This window comes from Pristiophorus japonicus, chromosome 11, assembly GCF_044704955.1.
Source record: "Pristiophorus japonicus isolate sPriJap1 chromosome 11, sPriJap1.hap1, whole genome shotgun sequence".
NCBI classification, from domain to species: Eukaryota; Metazoa; Chordata; class Chondrichthyes; family Pristiophoridae; genus Pristiophorus; species Pristiophorus japonicus.
The window spans coordinates 127,947,381-127,972,177 of NC_091987.1; the positions used below are offsets into that span (position 1 = coordinate 127,947,381).

Below are 24,797 nucleotides of genomic sequence, written 5' to 3' on the forward strand. Positions count from 1 at the left end.
TGATTGCGTCCATGGCTTAGAATGATGTCGTGAAGACATGAGATGCCAGGTTGGAGAGAGTTATGTCTTCTGACCCCCAAGCAATTGGGGTAAGCTACAGGCAAGTTTCTCACAGGGCTTCACTGATCTCATTGGTATTGTTGGGGATCAGTAGCCATGCAGAGCCAGATGCCTGGTACTTGTGCCATTCAAATGATGGTTCATTCTCTCACATTCATGCCCTGCCACCTCCCCCTCTGAGGTCTACACACATGGCAGAACAGAAGGAAGTCCAGGTTGCCCAGCCAGCAACAGAAGCGATGCAGCCTGCAGCAGGTCAGGACTTGGCTGCTATGAGGTGATAGCCACTTCACTTCCAGTAACGCACAGCAGAGAGCCACCTCACGCCATCCTGCCACTCAGATAGCATCTATAAGGAGTGTTAGATGAGGGTCAAGAGTTGACACTTCACACACTAGCACCAACGGGAAGCACTGCGGTAAAAAGCACCAGACAGGCATATACTATGGGTTTTCATTTAAAAATAGATCTGCACACTGCAGTTGTTCTGTATGCAGATACTGTCTTTGGCATGGTTTGGGTTGGCTTTCACAGATGATACGAATGGGAAGCTGTGTGAGTTGTGTGCATAAAGAAGGGTGTGTAGATGATGACATATCTGTGGAGGTAAGGAGGGGGGAAGATGTAGACAAGATTGTTGTGCAGTAGCTAGATATGGAAGTCACAAGAATGCATCTTCTATTCATGCTGAAGTAAAAAATAAAATAATACTTCCATCCAAATAACACTGTTTACACTCAAACTGCTTCCCCGCCCAAGGTGCAATGACTGCTGGAGAAAACTGTGGCAACCATTCTGCATCAGCCATGTACTATGGTGATTAGATGAAAGACCAGTTAATCTGTTTTAAATTTTGATGGAGGAACATTGGCTAGGACACTAGGAGAACTACCTGCTCTGAGAATAGAGTCAGAGAATTTTTAATATCCAATTTAACCCATCGGAACAGTCCTGATTTAACGTCTCTTCCAAATGATGGCACCTCCAAAATGCATGATTCTGTCCCTCAATACTGATCTGGAGTGTTGGCCTAATCTGCTTCAGCCCTGGGATTCAAACCCTTAAGATTCAGAGATGGCAGTGTTACCAAACAAGCCAAGATGACACTTGTAAAGTAAATAATTATTTTTAAAAGACAATTTATCGTGATGTGACATCACTTACCTCTTTCTTGAGGTGCTTGCTCTCTGATTAACACTTGCCTTGTAGAATTGGAAATACAAAAGAATTAAAATTGGACAATGCCATGAAAATCAAGGTTATGAAAGATAAGCAAACTATACTGCTTTCTGCACCTTAAATGGAAAGTCTTATTAAATTAGTCATTATATCATACAGTTGGAATTGTAATTAAAATCTTAAACAAATATTCTGAAAATGACATACTTTTAAATGCTCAGATCTTTCTAAACTTGAGTACTCATGAAAAGTAGAATGTCAGGTTGCAGGATGGTGCTAGGTGGAGATCACTGGGGTCTCTAATCTAAGATCATGACTTGGGTAGCTGTTCAATGCGGTAGTGGATGCCACAGTGACTGACCCCTGTGATAGTCTTTGCAGCTGCCTGGAAGGTTCATGTGGCATTAAAGTTGAAGGCAACTGTAATCTTCACTGCCGCTGGCGGTGCAGGGTTGTCCCTGTAGATCTTCATGGACCAGGCAGGACACCCCAGACATAGCCTCCAGGTTCATTCTAAACCTTATCATGCTACTGCTCCTCCACCATGTCCACGTAGCTGGGTCTGGATCCTGGCGTTTGTTCTACAAATGGTGCACCGTCTTTGTGCTCCAGGGCTGCCCTTTCCAGCTCCCGCTGCATTAGCAGGTAGCAGGTAAGGACCACTGTATCGGTTCTGTGGGGTTGCAAGTTATCTGTGCTATTAACTACCAACAGTGTTGTGCTGATATTTCAAATACTGACCTTCCTTCATAGCAAAGGAGATCACTCTGCCCATTGCACCTGTCCTGGCTCTTCACTAATTCCACCACCCCGCTCTGTCCCAATAACTTTGTGTCTACCTCTTCTTCCAATATTGATCCAATTTTCGCTTAAAAGATGCAATGATCTCTGTTTCAACCACTCCCATAACAAAGCATTCCATGCTTCAACAACGCTCTATGCAAATAAATTTATCTTAACCTCCTTGCTCATTTTCTTAGTGACAATTTTAAATTGACAACCTCTCCCATTAGGAGTGGGAGTTCATTTATATCTCCCCCTGCGCAATTCTGCATGAGTTTTACTACGGTCGTCACAATCCTTAACAAGCCAAATATTGTTGTCTGATTAACTTTCTTAGTCATTTTCAGCTCAAAGCAATAGCAATAATGAGTAGCTTTCTAGCAATCTTATGTAGTAATTTACTAACATTTGCCTTTTCATTCAAATCAACTCACAAGGAAAAGTACTAATTACTATGCTTAATAAACTCAGAATTTTTACCAGTTCACAAGGATGAATACAAGAAGGCGTAAATATTGTCTACTTACTGAACTTTTTGATTTAGATTTCTTGGGATTGGAGACTTCAGGATGATCACCGTTCCCCTCCACCTCCGCAGTGCCATCAACTGTATGACTGCCAGCATGTTTGCCTTATAAGAGTGATCAATTTGGTTAGAAAGGGTCAGAATTCAGTCTACTCCGGATAATTCAAAATCACTGTCAAGTAACTCAAATTACCCACATAATTAAAATGAGTGCCAAAATATTTGAATTATCCGGTATTTCAAATGAACCAATTTTGAATTAAGAGAAGACTGTACCTTCGAATTAAGAGTAGATATCAGCCTTGGTAGCACTCTCACCTCTGAGTCAGAAGGTTGTGGGCTCAAGCCTCACTTGAAAGACTTGAGCACAAAATCTAGACTGACATTTCAGTGTAGTACTGAGAGAGTGCTGCACTGTCAGATGTGACATCCTTCGGATGAGACGTTAAACTAAGGCCCGTATACCCTCTCAGGTGGACATAAATCCAAGGCATTATTTAAACGAACTGGAAAATATTTATCCCTCAACCAACATTGCTAAAACACATTATCTGGTCATTATCACATTGCTGTTTGTGGGAGCTTGCTGTGCACAAATTGGCTGCCGCGTTTCCTACATTACAACAGTGACTGCACTTCAAAAATACTTAATTGACTTCAAAGCAATTTGGCAGGTGCTGGGGAGGGATGGTAACCAGCAGACACAGATTTCAGATAATTGGCAAAAGTATCAAGGGGAGATGAGGAGAAATTATTTCATGCAGCAAGTTGCCATGATCTGGAATGCATCGCCTGAAAGGAGGAAGAAAGCAGATTCAATAGTAGCTTTCAGAAACCTATTGGATATATACCTGAAATGATAAAAAAAAATGTAGGGTTATGGTATGGAGAAAGAACAGGGGAATGGGATTAATTGGATAGCGCTTTCAAAGAGCCGGCACAGACCCGATGGGCCGAAATACTTTGCTCTGTGTTGTAAGATTCTACGAAATAAAATGGGCCAACTGCCTTCCTGTTCAATAATTATCTTATCATGTAAAATACTAGGATACATATTCTTATGCAAAGTTATACACACTAAATGTCACCTGCAACATGCATCTGATTAGGTTCTGAATAAGTATTTTATAATGTTTTGATATTTCTTTCTTAATGATTTGATGTTTCTTTCCCTTCTCCTCTGCCTTTAGAAGGAGGCATCTGGTGCTCTTATTCATAGGTCTGGGGAAATCATCCACCCTAGGTGAGAGGGGAAGGAGAACAGGCTAGTAGAGGCTGAAACGTTATCCATTCCAGCAGCTTCCTCAGATATTACTTCATGCTTTTCATGACTACAATGCCAAGGATTGCTTCTTATATGACAGTCCAATCACATATACATTTCATCCAAAGGTCTGACAGGCAATGTCATGTATTTTATTGAATGCGAAGAACATGGTTATGCCATCCACATTTTGGGATCCCCTCTGAAACACAGGGCAGTGCATTTACAAAACAATCTGAGGTTTATTAACTTGGCATATACCTTTGGTGATCAATATTTCCAGAGTTCTAATTGCCAAATCCTATGAGGCATGCTATAAGAATTATTTGGGAGAATCTGCCCCCGCATGAACTAGACTGTGAATGTTTCCTCAGACTCCTGGACGGTAAGTGTTGACAGCCTACTTAACCATGGTGGCATCACAGTCTAGCATGGTCTTGTCCTCACTCAACATTGGCACATTTGCACTTCAGTGTAGACTGTAAGATAGAGATTGGGAAGGGGGGAATCCTGGCTGACTTCCACCCTTTTTAGCCAAGGCTATTTTTGTTAGCCAAAGGGGAAGTCCCGAACCAGGGGGCACAGTCTTAGGATAAAGGGTACGCCATTTAGGACTGAGATGAGGAGAAACTTCTTCACCCAGAGAGTTGTTAACCTGTGGAATTCCCTACCGCAGAGAGTTGTTGATACCAGTTCATTGGATATATTCAAGAGGGAGTTAGATATGGCCCTTACAGCTAAAGGGATCAAGGGGTATGGAGAGAAAGCAGGAAAGGGGTACTGAGGTGAATGATCAGCCATGATCTTATTGAATGGTGGTGCAGGCTCGAAGGGCCGAATGGTCTACTCCTGTACCTATTTTCTATGTTTCTATGTATTAAGGGATATGGGACAAAGACGGGTATATGGAGTTAGGTCACAGATCAGCCATTGAATTGTGGAACAGGCTCGAGGGGCTAATGGCCTACTCCTGTTCATTTGTTCCGATGCTAATAGAGGCCAATTATAGCATTCCTATCACTGCTCTGGCTGAGGTCAGCTAGCTCACACAGACCAGGGATAGAACCTGGGATCTTTCTGCTGAATGACTCAGCTATTCACTGTCTTAAGTAGCTGAGCCATTAGGAAAGATAATATTTACAAAAAGCTAGGCAGTCTTTTGATTCTGTTCATGTCACTACATAAGGAAACAAGTTACAAAATTGGGTGGTGTATTATATAACCTTGTGGTATTCTCATGATGAGATGTACCAGATGGAGTTCATATGACCTATACAGTGATAATCTCTTGAACCTCTCTGAATCATCTGCAAGGCAGTGACTTGGATTGGCATAGATTTTTTCACCAAGTACTACCATCTTAATCCAGTAGCTCAGAAAAATCAGCTGCTCAGCACCACTGTGTTTAATCTGGCTTGAAATCCCAGCCTGCCCCACGACCCCAGCCCGCCCATTACCCCAGACCGTCCCGCAACCCCAGCCCACCCCGCGACCCCAGCCCGCCCCGCAACCCCAGCCCGTGATCCCACCCCAGCCGGCCCCGCGACCCCAGCCTGCCCCACGACCGCAGCCCGCTCAGCGACCCCAGCCCGTGACCTAAGCCCATCCCACGACCCCAGCCCGCCTCGCGATCCCAGCCCACCCGGCGACTCCAGCCCGCTCCACGACACCAGCCCACCCCGCGTCCCCAGACCGCCCCGTGACGCCAGCCCGCGAGCCCAGCCAATGACCGCAGCCCGACCCGCAATCCCAGCTTGCGACCCCAGCCTGCCCCGCGATCCCAGCCCACGACCCCAACCCGCCCCGCGTCTCCAGCCCACAACCCTAGCCCGCCCCGCGATTCCAGCCCGCGACCCCAGCCTGCCCCGCGATCCCAGCCCGCCCCGCGACCTCAGCCCGCCCCGCGATCCCAGCCCGCCCCGTGACCCCAGCTCGCCCCGCGACCCCAGCTAACGACCCCAGCCCGACCCGCGATCCCAGCTCACGACCCCAGCCCGCCCCACAATTCCAGCCCGCGACCCCAGCCCAGCCTGTGATCCCAGCCCGCCCCGCGATCCCAGCCCGCCCTACGATTCCAGCCCGCGACCCCAACCCGCCCCGCGATCCCAGCCCTCCCCGTGAACCCAACCCGCCACGCATTATGTTATGTTAAACTTGTATAGAACTTTGGTTAGACTACACGTGGAGTACTGTGAACAGATCTGGTATTAAAGGATATCGAAGCACTGTGGAAAGCGCAAAAAGATTTACAAGGATGATACCAGAGCTGAGAGGGTACAACTTTCAGGAAAGACTGAACAGGCTGGGTTACTTTTCTCAATAAAAGAGAAGACTGAGAGGTGACCTGATAGAGGGATTTTAAATTATGAAAGGGTTTGACAGGGTAAACATAGAGAGGATGTTTACATTTGTTGGGGAGTCCAAAACTAGGGGCAATAAATATAAGATAGTCACTAATAAATCCAATAAGGAATTCAGGAGAAACTTCTTTGCTCAGAGAGTGGTGAGAACATGCAACTCGTTACCACCTTGAGTAATTTGAGACGAATAGCATAGATGTATTTAGGGAGAAGCTAAGCAAGTACATGATGGAGAAAGGAATAGAAGGTTACGTTAATAGGTGAGATGAAGTAAATAAAGTAGAAGACTCATGTGGAGCATAAACATCAGGATAGACTGGTTGGGCCAAATGGCCTGTTTTTATGCCGTAAATTCTATGCAATTCTATGGTTCTGTGGAAATCTTTCATGAGGGACTACACATTCTGTGGATCATTATAGTTGCTACCTAAAGGAGATTAAGCAAAAAGAATATGTAACAGGACTTGGGCTTTAGCGGCTCAATGCCACTTCACAATCAGCTGAAAGGAAGTATAATTCAAGTTTATCCTTTCTGGAGATATATAGTGTAGCAGGGAATAGGAGAGAAAACTAACCAGATTAAATCAGCTGCATTGGCAAGTAGCAGGGTAGCAAACACTATATATACTGGTACAAAGTTGTCTTGATACTTATAAAAGTCTAGCCGCTTCACAGTGAATGAAAAAGGGGATGCTATTGAAAGTAAATATGTAGCACATCAACTTACTGTGCGATGTTCTGCTGGGTGTTGGATTTTCACCATCTTTTTTATGGCTTTTGCATAAAACTCTAAACCAAAAACAGACAAGAACATATACCAGGAGTCAGGGTGAAAGAAAACTGGAAGAAGTAACAACCAGGTTAATAGACTACAGAGTGACTGAATCTTAACTCTCAAATGGTACATCGTCATGCATGATTAACAAAGTGCTCCATCAGTGTGGGGTTGGGGCTCCAATGTATTGGGCCACAGAGTCGATGAACCGATTGGTCATTCCCTATCTCAACCAGGCCATCAGTGAGGGATAGGGAAGTCCTCAGCAGAGGCAAAACTCGCCTGCACAGGAGAGGCTATCATCCCAAGCCAGCTTTGTAGGCCTCCTAATAGCATAGTGCATACGTCCTTAAAGGTACATGAGCAATGCCGTGCAGTGATAGCTAGAGCAAATAGGGTGTTGGGGTGTATCCATAGGACAATTGAGTAGAAGATGAGGCGTGCTATTTTGTCCTTGTACAAGACCTTAGTCAGGCCGCACATGGAATACTGTGCCCAGTTTTGGTCTCCTCACATGGTGGGTGATATTGAGGCTCTGAAAACGGTGCAGAAGAGGATCACTAGACTAATTCCAAGTCTAAAGCATCTTAGTTATCAAGATAGATTAAAAGAGTTGGGACTCTTTACCTTAGAGCAGCATAGACTTGGGGAGGGGGGGCGGGGGTATGATTGAGGTTTATAAGATAATGTTCCAGCTGACTTTATTTCAATTAAATAGGTTAGGCAGGACCAGGGGGCACACATTTAAGTTGTATAAGGCTACATCTAGGTTAGATGTCAGGAGGTGGTTCTTTTCACAGAGAATAGTATCATCTGGAACAAGCTGCCCTCTCATGTGGTGGATGCAGATTCACTGAACTCCTTCAAGCAAAAGCTGGATTTGTTTCTGGCTGCAGTGATTAACTCTTGCAGAAGGTAGGTTCTGCAGGGAATTTAATGGCCAGAGTGATCTCCTGGACTGGTTTCGATCACCTAGATGGGTTGGAGAGGAATTTCCCAGATTCTTTTCCCAAATTGGCCTGTTTTTTTAAAATCTATTTTTTTGCCTCTTCCAGGAGATCACATGGTCACAGGATTTCGGGTGGGAGTGTATAAGTTGTGATACACAAGGTATCGCAATTGTGTGGGACAGGCTCAATGGACCAGAGGGTCTTTACCTGTCTGTGATTGTTCGTATGTTTGTATGTAGTTAGAGCAGGGTTCACAGTGGCAAGGGGGAAGACCATCTAGTAAGGTGCAGAGAAGAAAGCGACCAACCTAGGTCTCATTTCCAAGTCTTGGTTGACATGGAAGTAAAGTATGATGGGCAGGGTCAAGACATGTTTTTGGATGGATGAGAGTCTTAGATTGTGGAGTTCTGGAGATGGGTGTGATGGCATTTGCTGGAACTTTGGAAGTACGGCTGTGAAGCAGGGGTTTATACTCTACAATGGGAAACACAGCGAGCGGAGGCTGCAAGATAGGATCAAGTTAAAACTATGTTTGAGGATTCTTATAAATGCAGGAATTGCTTATGTTTTAAGGTGTTGGCACAGAAAAGCCAGGCCAGGTTAACCAAGTGGCAGAGGAAACAATAATAAAAAACAACTTAGGTTTGGGATTGTTTAGGACAATCGGATCATTCCCCCTTGGAAACGTTCCTGACTGATAAACATCTAAATTGGTTCAAATCCTGGGGGAGGCTTTTGAGCACAACTGGCCGGAGCAGAAACCTTCCACACCTCATATCTTGTGCCTGAATGGTGAGGTCCAAGGTCCACCTGATATTGGACCTCCGGCTTCATTTCCATCAACCCGGCGAGCTGTGGGGAGTAAAGAGACTGCCCACCGGCAAAGTGTGTTTGAAGATCGAGCCACTGCAACAAAGGTGGGGGAGCGACCAGGTCGGGAGGTAGTGGTGGCGGGGGGGGGCGACCAGGTCGGGAGGTAGTGGTGGCAGGGGTAGGGGGGGCGACCAGGTCGGGAGGTAGTGCTGGGGGGGGGGGGGGCGACCAGGTCGGGAGGTAGTGGTGGCAGGGGGGGGGGGGGGGGGGGTGGGGGCGACCAGGTCAGGAGGTAGTGCTGGGGGGTGGGAGGGGGGGCGACCAGGTCGGGAGGTAGTGCTGGGGGGGCGACCAGGTCGGGAGGTAGTGCTGGGGGGGGGGGGGGCGACCAGGTCGGGAGGTAGTGCTGGGGGGGTGACCAGGTCGGGAGGTAGTGGTGGCAGGGGGGGGGGGGGGGGCGACCAGGTCGGGAGGTAGTGCTGGGGGGGGGGGCGACCAGGTCGGGAGGTAGTGGTGGCAGGGGGGGGGGGCGACCAGGTCGGGAGGTAGTGCTGGGGGTGGGGGGTGGGGGGCGACCAGGTCGGGAGGTAGTGCTGGGGGGGGGGGGGGCGACCAGGTCGGGAGGTAGTGGTGGCAGGGGGGGGGGGGGGCGACCAGGTCGGGAGGTAGTGCTGGGGGTGGGGGGTGGGGGGCGACCAGGTCGGGAGGTAGTGCTGGGGGGGGGGGGGCGACCAGGTCGGGAGGTAGTGGTGGCAGGGGGGGGGGGGGGGGGGGGGGCGACCAGGTCGGGAGGTAGTGCTGGGGGGGGGGGCCTTCTGTTTTCTTTAAATGTGAGATTGGTTGGAGCACTCCTGCTCTTACATTCAGGTAAGTATAATTTTGAAAACTTTGCTTGTTGGTTGCAGCTTGGTTTTCCCGAGTGAAGCTGGCATCAGCTTCCTCAGGGCAAACCAATCTTGCTTTGGGGACATCAAACAACTGCACTCGGGAAGGGCCCAACATCTGAGTCAGGCGTGGGCACTGCTCGTTGATTTTTGGGCCTTTACAAATATGATGGGTGGTGCAGCTCTGACTCGTAATGTGTGTTTGCTTCCTGCCCGCAATACTGTAGGCTGAGGAGGTTGTTTCGCGCAGGTGCTGTGCAGCAAAACTTCTAGGCCCTTAAGGATGATCTCAGTAGTCAATAGAGGTTATCCTGATCCTTCATTACAACAAGATAAATCAAATCAAAAACCAGTGGCAAAAGAGATGAGAAAGGACGTTCTCCAACCTTGATGAAGAACTAATTGACATGTCAAATCACCTGAACTTTTCTTATATTGGTGATACAAGAAAGACCGTTTTCCTTTAGTTTATCAAAGAGAGGCAGATTGCTTTCATGAGAGAGGAAAAAGGAAAAGGGTGATAGTTTGGAAATATTTAGAAAATTCAGATCAGTTATAAATTTAGCAGTTACGACCAGTTAACTCAATAACAAAGTTTTCAAGGTACAAGGAATAGGACGGTAAATTTGCCGATCCTGCCCTTGCAATAGAAAGTTTGCTCGAAGGGGGTTTGGGTTGGAGAATTGGTGCTGTAGTGTTGGAGCCCTGTCTTCAATTCACACTCCTCTGAGCTCAGGATTGCTGCGTTTATCCTATAGAGTAACAGTTAAATAGAACAGAGATGACAACCTGATGAACTTGGAATTAAGGACAGTTGTGAAGAACTCATAGAAAACAAGTCCTAGACATTACAACAATGTCAAAATGTGAGCAGGAAAGGGAAAGAATGAGAATGCAAGCGAGATAGAGAGAATGAATGAGAAAAATAAAATGAACGTGAGAGGGCATGTGAGAGAGATAGAATGAAAACCAGAAAGTGTAATTGGGCAATTTGGATACAACATTGTAACTACCTTCTGGGTACTGAGGCTGCAAGCTTTTTTACTAAACCAATAGACTTAAATAGAAAGAATACAACACTACCTCTCTGCAGCTATACAAATTGATAGATTACACATTGTGTAATTCTCAAAACAACTGGCTGGATTTTTGGGCTTCTGCTACCCTTGTTAGCGCCCCAGAGGGGCAGCAATGGCTGCGGTAAGTATTTCTGGGCAGGTTCCAGCACCCCGCCGGGACTTTCGGTGACGGTTTCGACGGGGTGCAAAATAGGCGAGCCGGTATGCAACGCCCCTGATTGCGACACTGGCTCGATTTTTTGTTGCCGCCCGATCCGTAGAGCACCGTGCTGGGACCGCCTGTGAAAGCGGGCGGTCCGAGCTGCAGCGGCTACAGTGAGGTAAATAATGTCGACCTCAGGTAAGTGTGATTGGTATTTTTTTGCGATCTATGTTGTGGTGGCGTGAGTTATTTATTGGGGATGATTTTGGTGGGTTTTTTTCAGGTTTTTTTCCCTCCAGGCCTCTGTTAGATCGCTCCGAGGCCGGCTGTTTAGCTCGGGATTTTCACTTGCTCAGCCGGCCTAGCGCTCTAAGAGAAGTGAACACCTCCCTTAGCGCTCCGCCCCACACTCAGAGCCCAGCTGATGAATTTTGCTGACTGACAACGCAAATTGTTCCTGGGTGCAAACTTTAGCGCCCAAAATGAGCATAACCGTCCCAAAATGAGCATAACCGAAAATCCAGTCCCAAATGTTGAAATAAGGTTATGTTAAACTGAATCCTGAAAAGGCTTTGCTAATGTAAGGGGAAAGGTGTCAGCCTTGCCTCAGTGGGAGCACTCTTGGCTATGAGTCAGAAGGTTGTGGGTTCAAGTCCCACTCCAGAGACTTGAACACAAAATCTAGGCTGACACTTCAGTGCAATACTGAGGGAATGCTGCACTGTCAGAGGTGCTGTCGTTCGGATGAGACATTAAATCGAGTGCCCAATGCTCTCTCGGGTGGACATAAAAGAACCCATGGCGCTATTTCGAAGAAGAACAGGAGAGTTCTCCCTGGCCAATATTTATCCCTCAACCAACATCATTAAAAAAGATTATCTGGTTATTATCTCAGTGCTACTTGTGTGCAAATTGGCTGCTATGTTTATTACATTCCAAAAGTGATTGCACTTTTAAAATAAAGTACTTCATTAGCTTTTGGGGACACCCTGAGGTTGTGAAAAGCACTATATAAATGCAAGTTCTTTCTTTCTTTAACTGAGTTTCGTCACATTAAGTTGAACCCAGCTACCCCCGTGGAGAAGATGTTTCCACTTGTGGGGGAGACCAGAACTAGGGGCCTTAATTACAAGATAAATAAATCAATAGGGAATTCAGGAGGAACTTCTTTACCCAGAGAGTGATTAGAATGTGGAACTCACTACCACATGGAGCATTTGAGGCGAATAGCATAGATAGATTTAAAGGGAGCTAGATAAACACGAGGGACAAAAGAATGGGATATGTTGGTGAGGTTAGATGAAGAAGTGTGAGAGGAGGCTCGTGTGGAGCACAAACACCGGCATATAGCTGTTGGGCTGAATGGCCTTTTCCTGTCCTGTAAATACTATGCAATATCATGTAATACTATGTAATGATGCAAATCTCAGCAAGGTTACTGTAACAGTCATGATTAATTTGATAATCATGTTTTCTTTGCATGTGTCCCAGTAATGAATAATGTTGGAGCTACAACTCTGTGTTAGCATCAATATCTCTAGTCAGCCAATAAATAAATAAATGGCTTCAGCTTTATTCAAGCTATTGGAAGAATATCTCAAAAGGTGTTTTTTGGGTTAGTTTGATGTCCAACAACTTGAATTGAGCTAAATATGCTATCATATATCAAACCCTAGGCATACAATGGTCAAATGCAATTGATGTATTTGCTGCATTAATTGTGGACATTGTTTTCCAGTTTATCATCCCCATGTTGGTGGCTGCTTGACTCCAAGATCTGAATTTCCCAATCTAATTGCTGGCTTGGCTCCAAGATACACATTAATCCTAAGGTATTGTCTTTTCAGAGTTAGAGACAGTACTTCTGTGTTTGTGCAATGTTGCACTATACGAATAATTGCTTACTACTGTGTTGTGTGGTGACTGAATAACGCCTTTGTCTGAAGTTTATTTCCTCCATGTGGACAAGTTTGTCGAGTCTAGAGCCCAGGCTTCTATTGAAAGAGATAGCATATGCTGGGATTCTTGATCCGTATTTACTTCAAAATCCACAACCGAATCGACAAATGTTACATGGCCTACTCCACCATTCGTCTACAGCTTCCTCTGGACCTGTGTTGCAGCTCACGGCCTCTGCTCTTCTCACTCTGGAATGCCATGTGTTCACCCTCATCCCTTTCTATCCCACCATTGGTTCCACAGCCGTCAGCCATCATGGCCCTGTTGGCTGGAATTCTCTGCCAAAACCCCACTGTCTTGCTTCATTTGTCCTCACTTTTGAAGACTCCTCAAGAAACAATTTCTTTGACTTTGTTTTCTGTCACCTCCCCCGATCCTTTTCCCAATCCTTGCTCATTGTTTTGAATTCCCTCTTACCCTGTGAATTGGCTTGGGATGTTTTACTTCGTTAAATGTGCTTTATAAATGCAAGCTGTTTCTGTGGCATTAGTCATTTCTCAGTCACAGTACAACACCAAGCAACTATTCACCTTCAGCTGCAGTGATTAAATCTGGTAGTGCAGCTTTGGCGAACTCAGCAGGAATCCATCTGGTGCTTGGCTTTCCTGCATTACTTGACATTTGGACTTGGCCGCGTCTAACGTTGACAACATTGTCAACAGTAGTTTCCGCTGTTGGCAACAGGATGGCACTGGCAGATCAGCTACTGACAACGCACGGCGCTGAATGCTCGGTTATTCACCACGCATTGTAGGCCTCAGCCCCGGAATCACACAATGTCGGTAGTGTGATGCAGGGCCGGCTGTGGGGTAAATAGCCATTGTGACACCATTGATGATGGGTCAACCACGTTGCCAAGATTCGTCCTCCCTCTGAAAAGCTTTAATGCCACTGTTCTCGCCACAGATCCCGAATGACCTGCTGAGTGTTGGCAAGTTAAGAAAGACCACTGTTTACAAGTCTTCCGAGAGAGAACACTGAGGTGATTACAGATAATATTCTATTTCCTATTTGGGGGAGAGAAAAGTCAGGGATAGCAAGGTTTTTAAAGAGAGGAATAAAAGCTGGCACATTCGTTTACTGAGTTTGGCAGGGCCAGGGGGCAACTTATCCTCCACTTTCGTAATTAAAGTCATTGTTTTACAAGGTAATGGTGCAAAGTTTACAGGAGGTGTCCTGTACCTTGAATATGTTTGTGAGTAAAATTACTGATTCATTACAGGACTTCAGTAATGCAATTGGACCAATGAGAGTTCAGAAATTTAGAAAGCAAGTTGCCATTGGATCCTGCATTATTGCCATTTAACATTTTATAACATCGCTTGGCTCAAGGACTGACCTGAAAACAAACTGATTTGCATCTTGCTGATTTTTGGTCCAATTCATGTTCCCTTAAAGAACATTTTCAGATGTTACTAAAAGAAAAAATACTGAAAAAATAGCAACCTGTAAATACCAATGTCTTCCTTTTCAATTATTCTTGCATTGTCGATTATGGCACATGGATAGTGATAGCACCTTTTGCAGTTTTTCACTTCACATCCAACAGTAGCCCCCTTCTTCCTGCATAAAGAGCATTTCTGAAACAAGAACAGAAATTGGAGTTTGATGAGAGCAAAAGAAAGAAAAACTTGAATTTATATAGCCCGTTTCAAGACTTAAGGCCATTCCAAAGCACTTTACAGCCAATGAAGTACTTCTGAAGCATAGTCAGTTATAATGTAGGAAATGTGGCAGCCAATTTATGCACAGCAAGGCACCACAAAGAGCAATGCGACAATGACCAGATCATTTGTTTTAATGATGTTGGTTGAGGGATAAATTTTGGCCAGGTAAAGTACTTTGGATATGTTGAGATGCAAAATAGTGCATTTCTTTTTCTTCTTTCCCTCACAGTACAGTAGCCCTGGGCCTTCACTCCATTCCAGTAGAATACTACGTACAGTTTTTGTAATGTATTCAACCAGCATTGTAACCCATGTATAATCTGACCTAAATTGTACACTGTGAGAACAATGACCACTAGGTGGGAGACACTCCTAGCCTGGGTCTTCAGGTACAAAAGGGGAAGCTCCACCCACCTTCATCACTTGGAGTGCTAAGGAATAAAGGACAGGTCACAGACTGACCTTCTCTCAAGCATGGGCCTCGTGTGCATTTATACTGTATAGTAAGGACCTATCAGTTTTGGTTTCCATATTTACGAAAGAATATACTTGCTTTGGAGGCAGTTCAGAGAAGGTTCACTAGGTTGATTCTGAAGATGAGGGGGTTGACTTATGAGGAAAAGTTGAGTAGGTTGGGCCTCTACTCATTGGAATTCAGAAGATTGAGAGGTGATCTTATCGAAATATATAAAATTATGAGGGGGCTTAACAAGGTGGATGCAGAGAGGATGTTTCCACTGATGGGGGAGACTAGAACTAGAGGGCATGATCTTAGAATAAGGTCCACCCATTTAAAACTGAGATGAGGAGGAATGTCTTCTCTCAGAGGGTTGTAAATCTGTGGAATTCGCTGCCTGAGAGCTGTGGAAGCTGGGACATTAAATACATTTAAGACAGAGATAGACAGTTTCTTAACCGATAAGGGGATAAGGGTTTATGGGGAGCGGGCAGAGAAGTGGAACTGAGTCCATGATCAGATCAGCCATGATCTTATTAAATGGCGGAGCAGGCTCGAGGGGCCGTATGGCCTACTCCTGCTTCTACTTCTTATGTTCTTATGTTCCAGTGCAGTACTGAGGGAGTGCTGGTCTGTTGCAGGTGTCGTCTTTGGGATGAAATGTTAAACCAAGGCCCTCTCAGGTGAATGTAAAAAATCCTATGACATAATCGCGAAGAAGAGCAGGGGCATTTTTCCCAGTGTCCTGACCAATATTTATCCTTCAACCAATATCACTATGCCATCGTCCAAGCCAAGGATGTGCACATCACCTGCACCATGACAGGAGCTGAAGACTGCTAGACGGACCACCGCCTAATCCGATCAATCATTGACATTAACATAGCCCCAAAGCAGAGGGGACAGCAGAAGCAGTGCCGCAAAAAAGTCAATGCCGGGGCACTCAGAGACCCAGCTAAGAGAGTCCTGTACAGCCAGCGCCTCACTGCTAACCTGGCGCCCCTTGATGACCCCAAGACGCAGAATGCCCACAGCGCTTGGTCTGCCCTCCAGGCCTCCATAACCAATGCCTGCGAAGAGACGCTCGGTCACTCAACCAGGAAACACCAGGACTGGTTTGATGAGAATGATCAGGAGATCCGAGAGTTAATCAATCACAAGCATCGGGCATTCCTGAGCCTAAAACAACAACCCAACTTGGGAGCAGCAAAACAGCATTACAGACAGCTTAAGGCCGAGGTCCAACAAAAAACCCATGACCTAAAGAATAGATGGTGGGTGGAGAAAGTACAGGAGATTCAGCAGCTGGCTGACAGCCATGGTGTGCGAGGATTCTTCACTGCAGTCAAGGCCACCTTCGGCCCAAACACCCAAGCCCCACCCCACTGCTGGCCAAGAACGGGGAGACACTCATCAAGGACACCAAGGCAGTCAGGTCCCGCTGGAAGGAGCACTTCAAAGATCTCCTTAACTGAGATTCTGCCTTTGTGTGTCCTCGACTCCATCCTGCAGCATGCTACCCACCACCATCTCAGCAAAAGCCCAGCCAGGCACGAGGTAGAAAAGGCCATCCGCCCACTTAAGAACAACAAGCAACAGGAGCGGATAGAATCCCCGCTGAGGCACTAAAGTATGGCAGAGAGGAACTATCGGCACGAATGTATGACCTCATCTCTCTCATCTGGAAGGAGGAGAGCATGCTGGGAGATCTCAGAGGTGCAGTGATCGTGACCATCTTTAAAAAAGGGGACGTCCGATTGCAGCAATTACAGAGGAATCTCCTGTTATCAACTACTGGGAAAGTCGTCGCTAGAAGCCTCCTGAACTGTCTTCTCCCTGTGGCTGAGGAGCTCCTCCCAGAGTCACAGTGTGGATTTCGTCCTCTATGGGGTACAACAGACATGATTTGTACAGCTGCAAGAAAAATGCAGGGAACAGCATCAACCCTTGTACATGGCCTTCTTTGACCTTACAAAGGCCTTTAACACGGTCAACCACGAGGGACTATGGAGCGTCCTCCTCTGTTTCGGCTGCCCCCAAAAGTTCGTCACCACCCTCCGCCTACTTCACGATGACACGCAGGCCGTGATCCTTACCAATAGATCCATTACAGACCCAATCCACGTCCGGACCGGGGTCAAGCAGGGATGTGTCATCGCGCCAACCCTCTTCTCAATCTTCCTCGCTGCAATGCTCCACTTCACACTCAACAAGCTCCCCGCTGAAGTGGAACTAAACTACAGAACCAGTGGGAACCTGTTCAACCTTTGTCGCCTCCAGGCCAGGTCCAAAACCATCCCAACCTCTGTCGTCGAGCTACAGTACGTGGACGACGCCTGCATCTGCGCACATTCAGAGGCTGAACTCCAGGACATAGTCAACAGCTTCACTGAGGCGTCCGAAATCATGGGCCTTACACTGAACATCTGTAAGACAAAGGCCCTCCACCAGCTTGACCCCGCCAGACAGCACTAGCCCCCAGTCATCAAGATCCATAGCGCGGCCCTGGACAACGTGGACCACTTTCCATACCTCGGGAGCCTATTATCAACAAGGGCAGACATCGCCAACGAGATTCAACACCGCCTCCAGTGCGCCAGCGCAGCCGTTGGCCACCTGAGTAAGAGAGTGTTTGAAGACCAGGCCCTCAAATCTGCCACCAAGCTCATGGTCTACAGGGCTGTAGTGATACCCGCTCTTCTATATGGCTCAGAGACATGGACCATATACAATAGACACCTCAAATCGCTGGAGAAATAACAGCAATGATGTCTCTGTAAGATCCTGCAAATCCCCTGGGAGGACAGATGCACCAGCGTTAGCGTCCTCGACCAGGCTAACATCACCAGCATCGAAGCATTGACCACACCCTGACACAAGGCTCCCAAAGCAAGCGCTCTACTCAGAACACCTGCACGGCAAGCGAGCCCAAGGTGGGCAGATGAAAGGCTTCAAGGACACCCTCAAAGCCACATTGATAAAATGCAACATCCCCACTCACACCTGGGAGTCCCTGGCCAAAGACCGCCCTAAGTGGAGGAAGTGCAGCCGGGAGGGTGCTGAGCACCTTGAGTCTCGTCACCAAGAGCATGCAGAAATCAAGTGCAGGCAGCGGAAGGAGCGTGCGGCAAACCTGCCCCACCCACCTTTCCTTCAACGACTGTCTGTTCCACCTGTGACAGAGACTGTAATTCCCACATTGGACTGTTTAGTCACCTGAGAACTCATTTTTAGAGTGGAAGAAAGTTTTCCTCGATTTCGAGGGACTGCATATGATGATGATTGTTATGTTTGGAGAAAGAGTCAGACTGAACACTGTGAGCTCAAAGTAAAGTGTGACCGTAGTCTTTTATTGCAGGTCTCCAGAGTGTCTCTCCAACCCCTGAGAGGCCTCCTTAAATACCTGTGCTCCCAAAGGATTATGGCATCCCTTGGGACTCCATATTTGCACTGATCTGATTTCTATTTTCCACTCCCATGGCATCCCTTGACCCTCCCTCCCCCCTCTCGTCCCCCCACCCTCCCTCCCCCCCTCCTCCCCCCCTCCTCCCCTTCCCCTCTCCCCCCTCCTCCTTCCCCCCTCCTCCCCTTCCCCTCTCCCCCCCTCCTCCTTCCCCCCTCCTCCCCCTCCTTCTTCCCTCCCCCCCTCCCCCCTCTCCCCCTCCTCCCTCCTCCCCCTCCTCCCCCCCTCCTCTCCCCCCCCTCCCCCCTCTCCCCCTCCTCCCCCCCTCCCCAAGTCAGTAGTTTAACTATTTACAATGTGAGTCGATCGGGGGCCCTTCTTGCCCTGGTTGATCATCTCGGTGTGAAAGCTGGTATTGTTGAATCATTTGTTGGGCCATTGCTGGGCTGCTGTGCAGCTGGCCTTGCTGGGCTGCTTGGTGTGTTGGGTCCTGCTGGGCTGCTGTGGATGATGGGTTCTGCTTCGTGGTCAACCGTGGTGCCGGTTGCCACCGGTGTGTATGTTAGATGATCAAAAAAGGTAGGGTCCAAGGTGGGTTGCTCAGGATAGTCCGTGAATCTGAGTTTGATTTGGTCCAAGTGTTTCCGGTGAATGAGGCCATTTGAAAGTTTGACCCGAAACACCCTGCTCCCATCTTTGGCCACAACAGTGCCGGGAAGTCACTTGGGATCTTGTCCATAATTCAATAGAAATACAGGATCATTGATTTCAATCTCGCATGACACATTTGCGCTATCATGGTATGTACTTTGTTGACGCCATCTGCTCTCTGCCTGTTCATGGAGATCAGGGTGAACTAACGAGAACCTTGTCTTAAGTGCTCTTTTCATGAGCAGTTCAGCAGGTGGGATTCCCAGTGAGTGAGTGTGGTCTCGTGCGGTAGCTCAGCAGGACTCGGGATAGGCTAGTCTGCAGTGAACCTTCAGTTATCCTCTTCAAGCCTTGCTTGATGGTTTGCACTGCTCTCTCTGCCTGACCATTGGACGCTGGTTTAAATGGGGCAGAGGTGACATGTTTGATCCCGTTACAGGTCATGAATTCTTTGAACTCAGCACTGGTAAACCATGGCCCGGTGTCGTTCACTAGGACACCGGGTAGGCCGTGCGTGACAAACATGGCCCGCAGGCTTTCAGTAGTGGCAATGGACGTGCTAGCCGACATTATCTCACATTCAATCCACTTGGAGTATGCGTCTACAACCACAAGGAACATTTTACCTAAGAACGGGCCTGCATAGTCGACGTGTACCCCGGACCACGGTTTGGAGGGCCAAGACCATAAACTTAGCGGCGTCTCCCTGGGTACATTGCTTAACTGCGAGCATGTATTACATCTGTGAATGCAGGACTCCTAAGTCCGCATTGACACCGGGCCACCAAACGTGGGATCTGCCTATTGCTTTCATCATTACCATGCCTGGGTGGGTACTGTGGAGGTCATTGACGAAGGTGTCTCTGCTTTTCTTGGGAACCACTACTCGATTGCCTCACAGAAGACAGTCTGCCTGTATATACATTTCATCTTTGCGCCGCTGGAACGGCTTTATCACTTCCTGCATTTCCACTGGCACACTGGACCAGCTTCCGTGAAGCACACAGCATTAGACTAGGGATAATAAGGGGTCCTGGCTCGTCCAGGTTTTGATCTACTGGGCAGTAACAGGTGATTGCTCACTCTCAAATGCTTCCATAACCATGGCGAAATCTGCGGACTGCGCCATTTCCACCCCCATGGTGGGCAATGGCAGCCTCTGAGAGCATCGGCGCAGTTTTCTGTGCCTGGCCTGTGGCGGATGGTGTAGTTGTATGCGGACAACGTGAGCGCCCATCTCTGGAAGCGGGCCAATGCGTGGTATTTATCCCTTTACTCTCGGAAAACAGGGCTATTAGTGGCTTATGGTCAGTTTCCAATTCGAATTTTAGCCCAAACAGGTATTGATGCATTTTCTTTACCCCAGAGACACACGTTAACGCTTCTTTTTCAATCATGCTGTAGCCTCTCTCAGCCTTAGACAGACTCCTGGATGCATAAGCAACCGATTGCAGTTTCCCAAAATCATTAGCTTGTTGCAATACACACCCGATGCCATATGACGACACATCACATGCTGGTACCAAACGTTTACATGGATCATACAACACAAGCAATTTGTTTGAGCATAACAATTTTCTTGCTTTTACAAAGGACTTTTCTTGGCTTTTGCCCCAAACCCATTCGTCCCCTTTTTGTAGTAAGACATGCAGTTGTCATGCATTCAACTATTATTGTAGCCCATGTATAAGCTGACCTAAGTTGTACACCTTGAGAACATTGACCACAAGGGGGTGAACTTGTGGGAGACACTCCTAACCTGGACTTTCAGGTATAAAAGGGGAAGCTCCATCCACCTTCATCACTTGAGGTCTTGGTAATAAAGGTAACTGGTCACAGAGTGACCTTCTCTCAAGTATGGGCCTCGTGTGCATTTATACTGTATAGTAAGGACATATCATTGGCGACAAGAAACTGGGATTTAAACCACGCAAACATGGCCACTAGCAGCACAGAAGAGAGGTACTGTGTTGGTGATGATTGGGACGACTTTATTGAGAGACTACAGCAATGTTTTGTCACTAAGGAATGGTTGGGACAGGATTCGGCCGACAAACGCAGGGCTCATCTCCTGACGGTTTGTGGATCCAGAACGTACTCCCTGATGAAGGACCTTCTAGCGCCAGAGAAGCCGGCAGACAAGACGTTCGAAGAGCTCAGTAAGTTGATCGGGGACCACCTTAAACCGGCGAGCAGCATGCACATGGCGAGACACCGGTGGCGAGAAGGGCAAAGCATTCCTGACTTCGTGGCAGATCTCCGGCGACTGGCGAGCCTATGTAAGTTCACAGATGCATGCAGAGCGGAGATGCTGCGAGACTTTTTAATTGAGGGCATCGGGCACGCTGGGGTTTTCAGGAAACTGATTAAGACCAAAGACTGGACCTTAGAAGCAGCGGCTCTGATAGCCCAGACCTTTATCTCAGGGGAGGAAGAGACCAGAATAATGTATGACAAAAATCTTGGCTCAAATGCAGCAAACGACCAGGGAGTCAACATTGTTAATGCGGTAAACAGTTCTCTCGGCAGACAAGGGCAATCGGACATGCCCCAGCATGCAGTTGAACCCAAAGGGGGAATTCAACAGAGACAATGGCAAGCTGAACGGCGATTCATGCCATCGCAATGGACAAAGCGGCCAGTAATGGGGCCATCAACACCTGTTAATGATGCGTTTAAGGACAGTTACAGAGACAGTCAGAGACGATCGACTGATAATGGACCTTTTGTTTCCAACAACGGGGCCTCCAGCTCATGCTGGAGCTGTGGAGGCAAACACCCAGCCAGAGCTTGCAGGTATCAGCAATATACCTGCAGAAACTGCAACGTCAGCAGTCACTTGGCGTGTATGTGCAGGAAGCCTGCAGCCAGGTTGATGTACGAAGAGGACGGGCCTGATGTAAGCCCTACGAGACCAAATGAATACTGGGGGAAATTGCTGGAAGCTGAAGTTCAGCGAGTTCGTGTGGAGCACATATATAGTACATATAACAGGACGCCACCGATAATGATGAAAGTGCTCCTCAATGGCATCCCAGTATTGATGGAGCTGGACACAGGGGCCAGCCTGTCCCTGATGAGTATTAAACAGTTCGAAAGGTTGAGAGTGTCCAAGGCCAGGAGGCCAAAGTTATTGCTGATTGACGCACAGCTACGGACATATACAAAGGAGATCATTCCGGTGCTAGGCAGCGCCACGGTAGTCGTGACCCACAAAGATTCGGAGAACAGGTTGCCACTCTGGATTGTCCCGGGGGATGATCCCGCACTACTGGGGAGGAGTTGGCTTGCTGTCATGAACTGCGAATGGGGCGATGTCAATGCAATTTCTTCTGTGGAGCGAGTATCATGCTCACAGATCCTGGACAAATTTGACTCATTATTTCAACCCGGCATCGGAACTTTCATGGGGGCCAAGGTAGTGATTCACATAAATCCAGACGCCAGGCCAGTACACCACAAGGCCAGAGCGGTGCCGTACGTGATGCGGGAAAAGATAGACTGCGAATTGGACCGTCTGCTGAGGGAAGGCATCATCTCGCCAGTGACTGGGCGAGCCTGATCATGCCGGTGCTCAAGGCGGATGGATCGGTCAGGATATGTGGCGATTACACGGCCACCATCAATCGGGTGTCACTCCAAGACCAGTACCCACTGCCGAGAGCGGAGGACCTCTTTGCGACGCTATCCGGTGGCAAACTTTTTTCAAAATTGGACCTGACCTCAGCTTACATAACCCAGGAGCTGGCGAGTGAGTCGAAGAAGCTGACCACCATCACGACACACAAGGGGTTGTTTGAGTATAACAGATGTCCGTTCGGGATTCGTTCGGCCGCCGCGATCTTTCAACGAAATATGGAAAGCCTCCTCAAGTCGATTCCAAGGACGGTGGTTTTTCAAGACGAAATCCTCATCACGGGTCGCGATACTGAAGAACATCTCCACAACCTGGAGGAGGTGTTACGCAGACTGGACCGGGTAGGGCTGCGACTGAAAAAGGCGAAGTGCGTCTTCTTAGCTCCAGAGGTAGAATTCCTGGGGCGGAGGGTAGCAGCAGACGGGATCAGACCCACTGCGTCCAAAACGGAAGCGATCCAGAGAGCACCCAGACCCCGTAACACGACGGAGCTGCGTTCGTTCCTGGGGCTCCTGAACTATTTTGGTAACTTTCTTCCCAAATTGAGCACGCTGTTAGAGCCGCTACATGTGCTCCTATGCAAAGGTCTCGATTGGGTCTGGGGGGACAGCCAGGAAAGGGCTTTTGATAGAGCACGCAACTTGTTATGCACCAACAAACTGTGAACGTTATATGACCAGTGTAAGAAACTTGTTTTAACGTGTGATGCGTCGTCCTATGGGGTCGGGTGTGTGTGTTGCAGCATGTGAATGCCAATGGTCAGTTAAAGCCGGTAGCTTATGCCTCCAGAAGTCTGTCCCAGGCAGAAAGGGGCTACGGAATGGTAGAAAAGGAAGCACTAGCATGTGTATATGAAGTAAAAAAAATGCACCAGTACCTGTTTGGCAGGAAATTTGAGCTGGAGACAGATCACAAACCCCTAACGTCCCTTTTGGCCGACAACAAGGCCATAAATGCAAATGCATCGGCCAGCATACAGAGGTGAGCACTTATGTTAGCCGCCTATGACTACACAATTCGACACAGACCGGGCACTGAAAACTGCACCGATGCACTCAGCAGGCTCCCACTAGCCACCACTGAGGGGGCAACTGAGCATGATGCTGTGATGGTCATGGCTGTTGAAGCTTTCAAAAGCGAAGGCTCACCTGTGACAGCCCATCAGATTAAAGTTTGGACAAATAAAGACCCGCTACTGTCTTTAGTTAAGAAATGTGTCCTGAATGGGGACTGAGCAGCCACGTGCGGGGCATGCCCTGAGGAATTTAAACCGTTTCATAGGCGCAAGGATGAACTCTCGATTCAGGCTGATTGCCTACTGTGGGGTAACCGAGTAGTCATGCCCCAGATGGGCAGAGAGGTGTTTATCAGGGAATTTCACAATGAGCACCTGGGCATTGTCATGATGAAGGCAATTGCCAGGTCACACGTTTGGTGGCCAGGGATAGATGCAGACCTGGAACTTTGTGTTCGCAGGTGCAACACGTGTGCTCAGCTGGGCAACGCACCCAGGGAAGCCCCCTCTTACCCCCTGGTCCTGGCCCACCAAGCCATGGTCACGCATCCATGTGGACTACGCCGGTCTTTTCATGGGAAAAATGGTTTTGGTTGTAGTAGACGCCTACTCCAAATGGATTGAGTGTAGCATTTTAAATTCAAGCATATCCTCTGCCACGGTAGAAAGTCTACGGACAATGTTCGCCGCCCATGATCTACCGGATGTCTTGGTCAGCGACAATGGCCCGTGCTTCACAAGCAATGAATTCCAGGACTTCATGGCAGGCAATGGAATCAACCATGTCAGAACGGCACCGTTCAAGCTGGTCTCAAACGGCCAGGCAGAACGAGCAGTACAGATAATCAAACAGGGGATGCTCAGAATCCAAGGGGGTTCCCTACAAAGCCGCTTATCATGCTTCCAGTTGGCCAATAGATCCCGAACACACTCGCTCACAGGTGTTCCACCCGCAGAGCTGCTAATGAAAAGGACGCTCAAAACCACGTTATCCCTTATACACCCTACTGTGAAAGAAATTGTTGAGAGCAGGCGTCAGTCACAATGTGACTACTATGACAGGAAAGCGAGGGCGCGATGTATTGATGTCAATGACCCTGTTTTTGTCCTTAATTACGCTGCAGGGCCCAAATGGCTTGCAGGCACTGTGATTGCCAAAGAGGGGAATAGGGTTTTGGTAGTTAAACTTACCA

At 47.8% G+C, this 24,797-nt stretch overlaps 1 protein-coding gene across 1 annotated transcript in view; it reads right to left on the bottom strand.

Annotated features, from left to right (window-relative positions):
• LOC139275581 (uncharacterized) overlaps positions 1-24,797 on the bottom strand; it is a 276,054-nt gene that overhangs the window by 70,591 nt on the left and 180,666 nt on the right. The window contains exons 27-30 of the mRNA XM_070892751.1: positions 14,221-14,354; positions 6,900-6,961; positions 2,550-2,653; positions 1,225-1,262 (exon numbers count right to left, since the gene is read on the bottom strand). Of these exons, the coding sequence (XP_070748852.1) occupies positions 1,225-1,262; positions 2,550-2,653; positions 6,900-6,961; positions 14,221-14,354 (338 nt within the window). The remainder of the gene's footprint in view (positions 1-1,224; positions 1,263-2,549; positions 2,654-6,899; positions 6,962-14,220; positions 14,355-24,797) is intronic.